Source organism: Pelodiscus sinensis, chromosome 4 (genome assembly GCF_049634645.1).
Source record: "Pelodiscus sinensis isolate JC-2024 chromosome 4, ASM4963464v1, whole genome shotgun sequence".
Classification (NCBI taxonomy): Eukaryota; Metazoa; Chordata; order Testudines; family Trionychidae; genus Pelodiscus; species Pelodiscus sinensis.
Window position 1 is genome coordinate 101,710,137 of NC_134714.1, and position 13,022 is coordinate 101,723,158.

Genomic DNA, 13,022 nt, shown 5'->3' on the forward strand with positions numbered 1-13,022 from the left:
GGAAGTAGAGGTGGGTGACAACCTGGGAAGCAGTGATCATGAGATGGTAGATTTCAGGATCCTGACCAAAGGAAGAAAAGAGAATAGTAAAATACACACCTTGGACTTCAAAAAAAGCAGATTTTGACTCCCTGAGAGACCTGATGGGCAGAATCCCCTGGGATGTTAACATGAAGGGGAAAGAAGTCCAGGACAGCTGGCAGTATTTTAAAGAAGCCTTACTGAAGGCACAGAAAGAAACCATCCTGACACGTAGCAAGAGAGGCAAACATGGCAGGAGACAGGATTGGCTTACAGGGGAAATCCTTGGTGAACTTAAGCACAAAAAGGAAGCTTACAGAAAGTGGAAACTTGGACAAATGACCAGGGAAGGGCTTAAATGTATAGCTCGAGAATGCCGGGGGGTTATCAGGAAGGCAAAAGCGCAAATTGAATTGCAACTGGCTAAGGACGTGAAGGATAACAAGAAAGGTTTCTACAGGCATGTTAACAAGAAGAAGGTGATCAGAGAGGGTGTGCGGCCCCTACTGGATGAAGGAGGTAACCTAGTGACAGATGATGTGGGGAAAGCTGAAGTACTCAATGCTTTCTTTGCCTCTGTCTTCACGGACAATGTGGGCTCCCGGACTAATGCGCTAAGTGACGCAAGATGGGATGAAGATGGACAGCCCTTGGTGGGTAAAGAACAGGTTAGGAACTATTCAGAAAAGCTAAACGTACACAAATCCATGGGTCCGGACTTAATGCATCTGAAGGTATTGAAGGAGTTGGCAAATGTCATTGCGGAGCCTTTGGCCATTATCTTTGAAAAGTCATGGAGATCGGGAGAAATCCCGGATGATTGGAAAAAGGCAAATGTAGTGCCCATCTTCAAAAAAGGGAAGAAGCACGATCCAGAGAACTATAGGCCGGTCAGTCTTACCTCGGTTCCTGGAAAAATCATCGAAGGGATCCTTAAGGAATCCATTTTGAGGCACTTGAAAGAGAGGAAAGTGATTAGGAATAGTCCGAGTGGATTCACAAAGGGCAAGTCGTGCCTGACCAATCTGATTGGCTTCTGTGATGAGGTAACTGGCTCTGTGGATGTGGGAAAGGCAGTGGATGTGACATACCTTGACTTTAGCAAGGCTTTTGATACGGTCTCCCACAATATTCTTGCCAGCAAGTTAAGGGAATGTGGATTGGATAAATGGATGGTAAGATGGGTAGAAAGATGGCTAGAAGGCCATGCCCAGCGGGTAGTGATCAACGGCTCAATATCAGGATGGCGGTCGGTTTCTAGCGGAGTGCCCCAAGATTCGGTTCTAGGACCAGTTTTGTTCAATATCTTTATTAATAACCTGGATGAGGGGATGGATTGCACCCTCAGCAAGTTTGCGGATGACACTAAGCTAGGAGGAGAGGTAGATACGCTTGAGCGCAGAGAGAGGGTCCAGCAGGACTTAAACAAATTGGAGGATTGGGCCACAAGAAATCTGATGAGGTTCAACAAGGACAAGTGCAGAGTCCTACACTTGGGACAGAAGAATCCCAAGCATTTTTACAAGCTGGGGACCAACCGGTTAAGTAGTAGTTCTGCAGAAAAGGACCAGTGGATGAGAAGCTGAATATGAGTTAACAGTGTGCCCTTGTAGCCAAGAAGGCTAATGGCATATTAGGTTGCATTAAGAGGAGCATTGCCAGCAGATCCAGAGATGTCATTATTCCCCTTTATTTGGCTCTGGTGAGGCCACATCTGGAGTATTGAGTCCAATTCTGGACCCCACACTACAAAAAGGATGTGGACGTATTGGAGAGGGTCCAGCAGAGGGCAACCAAAATGATTAGGGGGCTGGAGCATATGACTTATGGGGAGAGACTGAGGGAATTGGGTCTGTTTAGTCTGCAGAAGCCAAGAGTGATGGGAGATTTGATAGCAGCCTTCAACTTCCTGAAGGGAGGTTCCAAAGAGGATGGAGAAAGACTGTTCTCAGTAGTGACGGATGGCAGAACAAGGAGCAATGGTCTCAAGTTGTGGTGGGAGAGGTCCAGGTTGGATATTAGGAAAAACTATTTCCGTAGGAGGGTGGTGAAGCACTGGAATGGGTTACCTAGAGGTGTTTAAGTCTCAGCTTGACAAAGCCTTGGTTGGGTTGATTTAGTTGGGTTGGTCCTGCCTAGAGCAGGGGGCTAGACTTGATGACCTTCTGAGGTCTCTTCCAGCCCTATGGTTCTATGATTCTATAGTTTTGGGAGATACTGTTGTTGGTTTTTAAAGCTACATTTTGCATTTGCAAGCAAAAGTTCTACAAAAATCAGTCATGTATTCAAAACTCCGTATGGGCTTCCCATCTAAGTATCATATGCTTAAGATCTATAGTTATCTTTGTAAGTTTTACACAATACATTGGCTTCAACTGCAGCTGTTTCAGGCATTCGTACCAGAAGAAAACATGTATCCTCCATATCTGCTGTTTTACTGAAAACATACCATTTGGGGAATCAGATCTGCCATTCCAGGTGGTGCAAAAGACCCAGAGGACTATGCTGTCACTGGAATCAGAGAAGATGGTAGCCCTTCTACTGCCTAGCTGATTCCAAATTGTGGAAAAATAGGGTAGGCAAAGCTTGAGTGAGGGCAGGATTAAATGACGCAGGCAGTTCCCAGTCTAAAACTCACTGATCCACTAGCAATGCCCTGAGCCATCCAGTAACTTGGAGAAGGAGTTACATAAAAGAACTATGGGTACGTCTACACTAGCTTGCTAGTTCAAGCTAGGTAAGGTAATGAGGGCAAGCGGAGTTGCAAATGAAGCCCGGGATTTAAATATCCCGGGCTTCATTTGCATGTTTCCGGGACACACGGCACGGAGTAGGTAGTTCGAATTAAAGTTCCTAATTCGAACTACCATTACTCCTTGTGGAATGAGGAGTAACGGTAGTTCGAATTAGGATCTTTAATTCGAACTACCTACTCCGTGCCACGTGTAGCCGCAGGCAGAGAGTTCGGACTAAGGGGGATTTAAAAATGGCGGCGCCCGGGAACATGCAAAAGAAGCCCGGGATATTTAAATCCCAGGCTAATGAGCTAGTGTAGACGTATCCTATGAGCCTATTCAATGTAGGGTAAATGAAGAGTAACTGTGAAAGAGGGGAAAACACATAGCTGTGACCTTTCAACTGCAACTAGAAACAAAATGTGTATCTATCTATTTTGGTGGTAGAAAGGCAGGACACTGGATCTTTGTTGCCTTATGAAAAGTTCCCCAGCTTGTTACAGGTTACAAGTATTTAAAGAAAAAAGTATATATTTTAAGCAAAGATGGACCACAAGCACAGGCTTTTGATACAGAACCAGACTTCCCCAAACGTATCTTCCATTTGTTTTTTGATTCAGGCCCACTTCCAGGTTTTAAGTAGTTAAAATGTTTGACATGACAAGTTTGTTAGATTACAGTGATTATTAAATACGTACTTGGTATCCTGCTTACATGTACAAATTATGCTCTAAGAGATTAAAAAAGGTATTATATCTTATCCAGTTTTGAACACATTAAACTATTTTCCTTAAGGCTATTAACATGTATTCAAAAAACTTGCTTTGAAGCATAATTTAACTGACAAAAAAGTGTTTCGTTTTCAAATAACCTAAATAACCACATAGTTAAGTCACGTTTACTCTGTAGTTAGTAAGTAAAAAATATTAGGTTTTGGATGTACAAGAGCTCTCTTCCTATGAGTCATAGTTAAATTATAGGTATTCTCAATAAAAGTTAAATCTTTGCAAAGTCAATTAAGGCAAATACTATCTTGGAGGTCTCACTGCAATAATACTTAGCTGTTTATATAAAGGCTTTTTGATCCACAGATCCCAAAGCACTCAAAGGAGGCTATTTTATGGGAGGAGAAATTAAGACACAGAAAAAAGTAGAAATTATTATTTTCCCTTTCTATTGCATTAGCACCTAAATGCCACAGCCAGGCTGGGTCCCACAGGGCTATGTGCTTGCTGAACAAACATAGAATAAATGATAGCCCCCATCCCAAAGAGCTCAACCCCAAAAGATGAGTTCTCTGCATCACGCAGGTTATTGGCAGAGCCGACAATAGAACAGGCAGATCTTTATTCCAATACCACCCAAGACTTCCTTTTCTCAGTGTATTTCCTCCAAAGAATGGCTGGCAGCAGCTCAGTGTGGTTACTTCTTTTTATCCCATACCTATAGTAATGTGTAAAACAGCTGCCCAGGGGTTGAGGCAGTGGGGAAATCAGAAACTATGAGCCAATTATATTTTATTCATATGACGGACATATGCTTACTACTGTGTTCAAAGCTGTAATCATTCTGCTATGACTCCATTTTTGTCTAGCACTATAGATATGCTGTTTTACAGTGGCACAGAAAATGTTCCTGCCTCAAGTAGATTAAAATCTAAGGTTCCAATATATTACACGTACATAGGATAGTTATTGGTTTGAATGGGACTATCCATAGGAGTAATTTGCAGGGTAAGAGGGTGATATGTCATGGTAGAGTAGGGCTATGTCTACATTACAGAGAGTACACACCTCAAGCATGTTTTTGTGCAAAAAAATTGAAAGAGCAGAGGCGTTTTTGCGGTATAGGTATTCCTCTTTCTACAAGGAATAACTCCTTTTTGCTCAAGAGCTCTTGCACAAAAAGGTGTATGTGGATAGGAAACAGGGTTTTTTTGAGCAAAAAGAGGCAATCAAAAAAGCACAGGTGCCCTGGTGGCCATTCTGTAAATAGCAATCAGAATTTCCTTCTGAGAGAGCATCCATGCAGTCTGGATGCTCTCTTTTGCTAAAGCACATCGTTTTTTCAATGTGTTTTTGCAGTGTGGATGCTCTCTTGCGCAAGAAGTGTTTGCAGAAGATATCTTCTGATAAAGCTTCTTGCGCAAGAAGCCTGAAGCCTCGGAGCTGAAAACAGGAGAGGAGAGAGAGTAATAAACAAGGGGAAGGAAATGCTCCTCAGAGGGGTGATGTTGGATTTGTGGATCATTTTAGATCAGCATTTCTCTTAGCTTCCCAAGTGGTACTGCTTAAATAAACTAGTACTTAGATACTATCCTGAATATTTGAAAAGCTTTAATTTAAGATCAGACTGTGATAAAGAGCAAGGTACTGCTCAGTGTGAGAAATCAATGGGAAGAAGGCTGTGAGATGTTTAACACAGCAAGGTAGTAAGTTATCCAATGAACATTTATATTCATTATTTCTATGTGACCATGTTTTGGTTATGCTATATACTTACCCTGATTTTCCTTTGGGTTTATTTATTTTTCCCCTTTCCTTAAGCTTCTAAGTGTAGTAATAGTTCACATAAACACAGCAATCTCTCTGCAGAAGCCCTATGATTTTTAATGTTTGTTTATGTAAACTTCATGTGCCAGGAGAGGAGCAGTGATATGAAGTGACTTCAAAGCACAATTGGTTGCTGGATCCACAAAGGCTTGTATTTTAACTTGGTAATTAGCTTAGCTCACCAGAATGTTCATTTCACAGCCTGGGCTGCTGCTTTGGTGGATTGAGTTATATTCCCAGCTCAGTTCAAATATAGAAAATATGTAACTCAAGTATGTATCTGGAAAGAAATTTTGCCTTATATCTCTCTCAAGGAAACTATACTCTTTGTGGCTTAGAAATGCATCATGAAAATATATTGTACATGTAGCCAGTCTATGAACAGTCATGCTTGCACTACTGTTACCCTATCCTGTTTCACTCCTACTCACTCAACCAACTCTTACGTTTTGTTTTAAACTCAGATTGCAAGTTCTTTGGGATGGGAGTCTTACAGTAAATCTATACATTGCCTAGCACAATGGGACTCTGTGGCTGGGATTTGTAAGCTACTATAATACAAGTTGCAATAGGTTATTCATTTTGTATTAAGAATTACCTCTTCACCATTAAGGCCTCAAACATAACGCTATAACACAGTCGTTTACAGAATTCAAACTGACAAGTCCACATCATGCATTAAGTGTTAGCAATGTATTGCATTTGACATAAAATCCTTGTTCATTTTCTGATGATGATAGTAGTGGATTTCCTGAAACTAGGTCAAGGTTAAAAGCCAAACTACTTGAGTGAAATAGCAGTCTCTTATATAAAAAAATTCAGTCAAGTCAGTGGAGTGTCACCTGCTAACTATATATCTGAATCAGAGTCAGGGCCTCTTATCTTCAAAAATGGATGATAGATTTGAGGGCTGAATCTGCAGTCTTCTCTCAAGCAAGGCTCCCATTGACTTCCAGAGGTATTTTGCCCTAAAAAGGCTAGCTGGCCTCTAATAGTTCTTTGGAGAAGCATATAAGGCTTTGACTATTAGGAGCCATTCAGTGCTATAAACTGAGATAGGTTTTCATTTAATCTTGCTTCTGATGCTTCCAGGTAAGTTGAACATAGGAGGAACATAGAAAGTGGGTTTCTAGAAAATGGTACACAAAAAAACTGAAATAAGAGCTCCAGTATCAGAGTCTAATGCTTTGAGGCAGATTATGACATTTGGGGAGGTAAAACACAATCAATTTTTGTCAATATGTAGTAATAAATGCAGATTTCTGCTGTTTACCTATATGCTTTGTTCTCATAATATAGACAGCAAGTAGTAGAATTCTATCATTTTGTATCACTAACACTCAATTAATGTTCAATAATGTGGCTGAACACCTTAAGACAAATTCCCTTCAAACCCATACATCATCATTTGTCTTTATAACCAGTGGAGGATGCACAAGCACAGAAAAAGGATGGGAAGGGAAACACACCCTGGTCCAGTAAAATGAGTTATTTCCTCTTTCTTACTAACTTTTGAACAGTGTTCTAAGGCAGAACAGCAAATACACACAAATACAAAATGCAAATATAGATGGAAACTGAAATCAATGCAGTTGAATATACCACTGTTTAAATACCATCAAGCTGATGTGGTCTTTTTAGATATAAAAAGATTCAAATGCATGCATGTGTACATGGGCAAATCACTGCAGCCTCTGCTGTAACTTCAAGACTGCAGTACCATCCACCATCTGCATAGGCTTCTGGAATAATATCCCCCTGAGCACTGAAACTGAAATTATTCTGCTACTGGAAGGGGACTCCTGATCTTGGAAAAATAAGCAGAATTGGCTTCTCAGTGCTTCTGTCATCTGAAGAAGTGGGTTGTGCCCATGAAAGCTCATGATACCATCTACATGTTTTGTTAGTCTTTAAGGTGCTACTAGACCATTTGTTGTTTTTTAAGTTTTTCCTGTTACAGACTAACTCGGCTACCCCCTGAAGCTTTTAAATTTCCTGTCTTTGGTGCTTTGGCATCATCTCACAGCATTTCAGGGGCACATATCAATAGCATAATAATGCAATGCCTGTTGCAGCTTATTTCTATAATGCGATTTCCTTTTTATTTGCTTGGTGTGGCTAACAGGAGAGTTTACATAAGGCTCTTTGATGCTCAGTGGAGAAGTTTGCTTACATACCGTCTCCATGTTTTGTTAGTCTATAAAGTGCTACCAGACCATTTGCTATTTTTTTACTCACTGGAAAGGCAGTCTAGAGTCACCTTCAATAGTTTAAAAAAAAAAAACAATAAAAAACAAACAAACAAAATACAGCAATCCACGTCTCCTGCTCTTGCCCTGACCCCTGCCACTATAATTGCAAGTGGGCTAGATCCCTTATGTATCTTTGTGAGCATTTCCAGTGCCTCAAAACATAGTTTATTGATATTGGACATGATGTGCCTGATTCCCCATAGCTTCTTACTTTGCAGAATCATTTATTCCATACAGAATATAAGAACATAAGAGCGACCATATTGTGGGAATAAGTAAATAACTTTTCCTTATTCACTTTTTCCACACCAGTCATAATTTTATAGACCTCTATCATATCCCTCTTTAGTCTCCTCTTTTTTATGTTGAAAAATCCAAGTCTTTTTAATCCCTCTTCATTTGGGACCTGTTCCAAACAGTTCATCATTTTTGTTGTCCTTTTCTGAACCTTTTCCAATGCCAATATATCTTTTTTGAAATAAGGCAACCACATCTGTACAGTATTCAAGATGTGGGCACACCATTGTTTTATACAGAGACAATAAGATATTTTCTGTCTTAATCTCTATCCCTTTGTTAATGACTCCTAACATTCTATTTGCTTTTTTTGACTGCTGCTGCACACTGAGTGGATGTTTTCAGAGAACTATCCACAATGACTCCAAGATCTCTCTGTTGAGTAGTTGTAGCCAAATTAGTCCCCATCATATTGTACGTATGAGGATAAAAATCTTACCACTCATTTGGCACAGGGATAAACATCTCACAGAATGCAAGGTGACAGAGAACAAATGCTCATACTTTGCAATCTGGGGGACACTCACTTTTCTTATTTAATCTTCTAAAAGTATTCTATTTGCATATCTGATCAAAGGCTAATATTTTTCAAGCCCACCTAATATACAAAACCCATCATTGTATAAAAAAGACTTTTTAAATTATATGAAGATCACTTACTTCCGTGCAATTTATCAATAATAATAGCATTAATTGAAATGTTTTAGAGGTTGTTTTTAACTTACATATATATTGCTGGTTTATTTTAAAGTTGATTTAATGCTATATCTATTCTTCTGCTGTTCAGTACAAATCCTAATACTAATACTGTTAAAAAGCAACACTTCTCTTTGGAACCACTCCCTTTTCCCCTAGCAGTTGCTGTAAATCAATATAGCTCTGCGGAGATCATTAGACTCCACAAACATACACACATTGAGGATCCTGGTCTCTGACCCATCTTCTCTTATAAGTATCAGAGAGGTAGTAGCCATGTGAGTCTGAATCTGCAAGATCAATGAGAAGTCCTATGGCACCTTATGGACTAACAGATTTATTGGAGCATAAGCTTTCGTGGGCAAAGACCCACTTCATCAGATGCAAACTGTTGCATCTGATGAAGTGGGTCTTTGCCCACGAAAGCTTATGCTCCAATAAATCTGTTAGTCCATAAGGTGCCACAGGACTTCTCATTGATCTTTCTTTATACTTTCTTATAAACTTAAAAGCCAACTTTCATGAATAATCTGCTGTCCGAACTCTTCAATATGTTATGTTGTCGGACTAGATTGAACATTCTCTGATCTTTTACATTAAACTGATTACAGTAATGCTTTTCTCCTTCGCCAACCATCAATACTCATTATTGTAAGAGTAAACCATACATTGGTTAAATTGCAGAGGAAAAATCTGTTAATTTAAATACAAATTATACCTGATACTGTACCTTTTCACTGGAATAACTGAGGAGATTGTCATTTAACCCAGATGTACTGAAGCAAGCCTGAGTCAGATTTTGGGCATGATATCTCTAGATTCTGAGCTAGCCTGTATTGAAGTGCATATTAGAAATGGTTCTTAAGCTGATTCAGTACTTTTTATCCATTACTAAGCTTAGCAAACTATTAAGTAACCTGATAACGAAAATATATTTGAAGAGACTTTAAATTAATCTAGTGAACATTGATTTTTACAAGTTCTCTTAAATTATCTGTGAACAATCATACTGTTATATATGGACCATGCATCATCCATGGCTAAATTCTGAGATACTGCATGCTAATTTATATTTGTTTAGTATGTTCTTTTAGTTTAATAACTTACAGTTTTTTATGGTACAATATATTTCAAAAGTTCATGTTAGAACAAACTGGCATCTATGTCTGGCATACTGACAGACATCCTGTTCATCTGATTAAGTGAGTTTTACCCTCAAAAGCTTATTCCCTAATAAAGCTGATTTCCTAATAAGTCCATAGGATTCCTCATTTTTGTAGATACAGACTAACACAGCTATCCCTCTGAGTTTAATTTTTCAGTCACCTAGAGTTTTAGTTCTTCATTTTGAACTTTTTAAAATTTTTCTCAAAGGAGCCTACTGAATTCCTAAGTGGCAAATGGCATGTAGCACAGCTGACTGGCGATACTGAAGAAATATAAAGAGACTGAATTTTGTTTAACCTACAGAATATATGTTCCAGCATTCCATCAAAAACACTACGTAAAGGAATTGATACTGTAGTGTATTTGCTTTGGAGAAATACAAGATTAAGGATTCCATTCAATAACTCCTTTGAGGTGAAACAAAAGGCAGGAATTTAGGAAGCAGGTAAATCCAATACTGAATGAAATGCAAACAAGTTTAAACTTAAGTCACAATTAGGATTCAGTTCTTCCCCTATCTCAGGCCTTTGCTTACAGTACTTACTACAAAAAACATATTTTCCAACAGTAGCAAAATGCAGTTATATTCTTTTCAAAATAGACTTTTAAATTGTGTTTAGTTTATTACTAGGTATGTTATCACCAGATCACTGATCATCGGTTTGCATACATAATCTGGCACTATCTGGCACCTAGATTTTAAAGTGGTTCTTCCTTCCCCCTCCTCACGCCCCAAAAAAGACAACAAATCTCACACACATTTTTGTTCTATTGTAACTTTTCGCAGGAGTCCATTCCAGGATCTCTTCCGCTGGGGAAACGGGCAGTTTCGTTTGTAACAACGTTGTATTGTGAGAGTGCTGGCTAGAAAGCACAAGTATGGATTCCTCGTGGTCCCTGAGCTTATCTTACTTGTGGGAAGAGGAAGCTAAACAAGCGATTCACAGGCTGGGACAGAATCCGAATCCTGGCTGTGCATGGAGCTCAGACCCGTGTCCGAGTCCTCGTCGTTCTCATCGCTCTCCTTGCACCCCCTGGCCTGCTCCTCCCAGGAGTCTGAGCTGTTCTCGAGAGACCCCCGCCCAGCCTCGGGTAAGGAGGAGCTGCTGGAAGCGAGAGCATCGGGGCGGAGAGTCTGTGCTGCCGTCTGCGTATCCGCCAAGTCCAAGGCGTTCAGCGTCTCCAGTAGGCGCTGCAGCTCCCGCTCCTTGGCATCCCGGGCGCGTTGCGCGTACGCCAAGTCCGTTCGGGTCGCCTCCAAGTCCGTGCTCAGCCGCAGCCCGACGTAGAGGCTGGTGCTCAGCTGGGTCTTCACGCGCTCCTGCTCCCAGTGGAGCTCGCCCCCGGCGCCGCCGCTCAGCTCCGTGCTGTGACAGTCGAGCTCGGCCGGGTTGGAGCCGCAGCCCTTGGCCGCGGCCAGCTCCTCCCGGCGCCGCTTCATCCAGCGCTCGTTCAGCTCCTCCTGGAGCTCGCCGGCGAGCTGCTCCAGCCGCTCCTCCTGTCGCGCCCGCTGCTCCTGCAGCTGCAGCACCTCCTCGCACCGGCGGGCGTACTCCTCCAGCCGCCCGTCCGCCCCGTCCGCGCCCGGCTCCGGCTTGCCGCTGCTGGCCCCCATCAAGTAGGTGTCCTGCACGTAGTTCGCCCCGTGCCGCTTCATGCGGTCCAGGTGGATCGTGGCCTCGTACCGGTCGATCTCACGGTCCAGCTCCCGCAGCCGCTGGATCTGCTGGCGGATGGTGTGGTCCTGCGACAGCACCAGGTGCACCAAGGTCTCCATCCGCTCCGCAGACGGCGCCTCCGTGGCCAGGGGCTGCTGCCGCTTCTTGTTGAGGTTGGCCAGTTTCCGGAAGGCTTTTCTCACCACCCGCCGCTGCTTCTCCCGCGGGAGCGCCAGCCCGGGCCGGGCCGCGCCGAGCCCGTGGCAGGGGCGCTCCTTGCTCGGCACGACTCTGGCCTCTGCGCTCCGGGGCCCAGTGTTGGGAAGGGAGGCCGCGCTGCGGACCAGCACGAAGCGGACGTTCTCCTGCTCGTCCCCCCAGGCGGCCCAGAGCCGCAGGATCTTGGTCTTGTTGGGCAGGATCCTTTCGAAGCCCCGCCACTTCTCCACGATGCAGTAGGACTCGGGGGGACCCGTGAGCACCCCGCCGCCGGACTCCGGCTGGGCGGGCAGCTGCTGCCGCTGGCTGTCGTCCTCCAGCAGCACCCGCACCACGTCCGAGCAAGTGGTGCGTCTGGAGAGGCCGGAGATCAACTTCTCTTCCTGGCAGAGCCACACCGAGATTTTCCTTTCCTCCGGCTCCATCGGGCTGGGCTGGCCGGGGCTAGCAGGCGGGAAATCCCCCGTAGAAGCCTTCACGGCAAGGTCGGGAGCCAGAGTCCGGCCCGCACCGCCCTGCAGCCCAGGCTGAGCATGGCTGCAAGTGCCTCTTCTCCCCCGGCCTCCACACAGCGCACCCCGCCTGCTGCCTGCACCGGACGGGCTGCTGAACTGATGCGAAGTCTCCCCCTGGAAAGAGCCTTTAGCTGCACAGGAGACCGCTCAGCGCCTAGCTCGCTTCCTCGGCGCATTTGCTCCCTCCAGTGTAATCCGCCCGGAGGAGCCCAGGGAAAGAGCCAACCTCAGCGATCCAGCCCTTCCTGCTGCTCCCCTCTCACCTCTTCTCCCGCTCTGCTTTTGGCCCGGCCCAGGCTGCCGGGTTTTCCTCCCCACCACGTGACGGACTCCTCCCACCACAGCTGAGGCCGGAGCGAACGGCGGTACCTTTCCCCTCGCCTTTGGAAACCTCAGCGTGCAGGTATTCAGGGCAGCGCGCCCTGCTCCCAGCCACTGCAGCCTGGCCACTGCTCTGGAGAACAAGCCAAGGCGGAAGGCCAGCAAAGCTTTCCTTGTGGGCCAATAGTTCTGGTTCCAGGCTCCCGTTAGTGTGAGGAGATTATGTCTCTGGGGAAAAATAAAATAGTCATCCAGGGGTTGGTTAGTTAGCCTTCTAGAGGAATGGTAGGGGAGGCTGATAGGGTGCATCCACACTGCACCCTTAGCTCAAATAAGACATAATTTGAGTTAGCAAATTGCTTAGCTTATTTCTAGTGAACTTCAAAATAGCTTATTTTGTAATTTGGCACTGTCTACACAGCGCCTACATTTGAAATAAACTGCTATTCCAAAATGTCCCTTAATCCTCATGGAATTAAGTTTACAGGAACATCAGAATACTGAGACCATTATTTCAAAAGCTATTTCAAAATAACGGGTTTGGGATACCCGAAGTATCTTGAAATAGAGCTGCAGTGTAGCTGTCCGG

At 43.6% G+C, this 13,022-nt stretch overlaps 1 protein-coding gene across 1 annotated transcript; it reads right to left on the minus strand.

Moving 5' to 3' along the window:
• Window positions 1–8,980: 8,980 nt before the first annotated feature.
• On the minus strand, window positions 8,981–12,820 carry RASSF10 (Ras association domain family member 10). The gene has a single exon (XM_075927858.1). It carries the CDS (start codon window positions 12,020–12,022, stop codon window positions 10,649–10,651), a length of 1,374 nt encoding a protein of 457 aa, XP_075783973.1. The 5' UTR covers window positions 12,023–12,820; the 3' UTR covers window positions 8,981–10,648.
• Window positions 12,821–13,022: the final 202 nt, after the last annotated feature.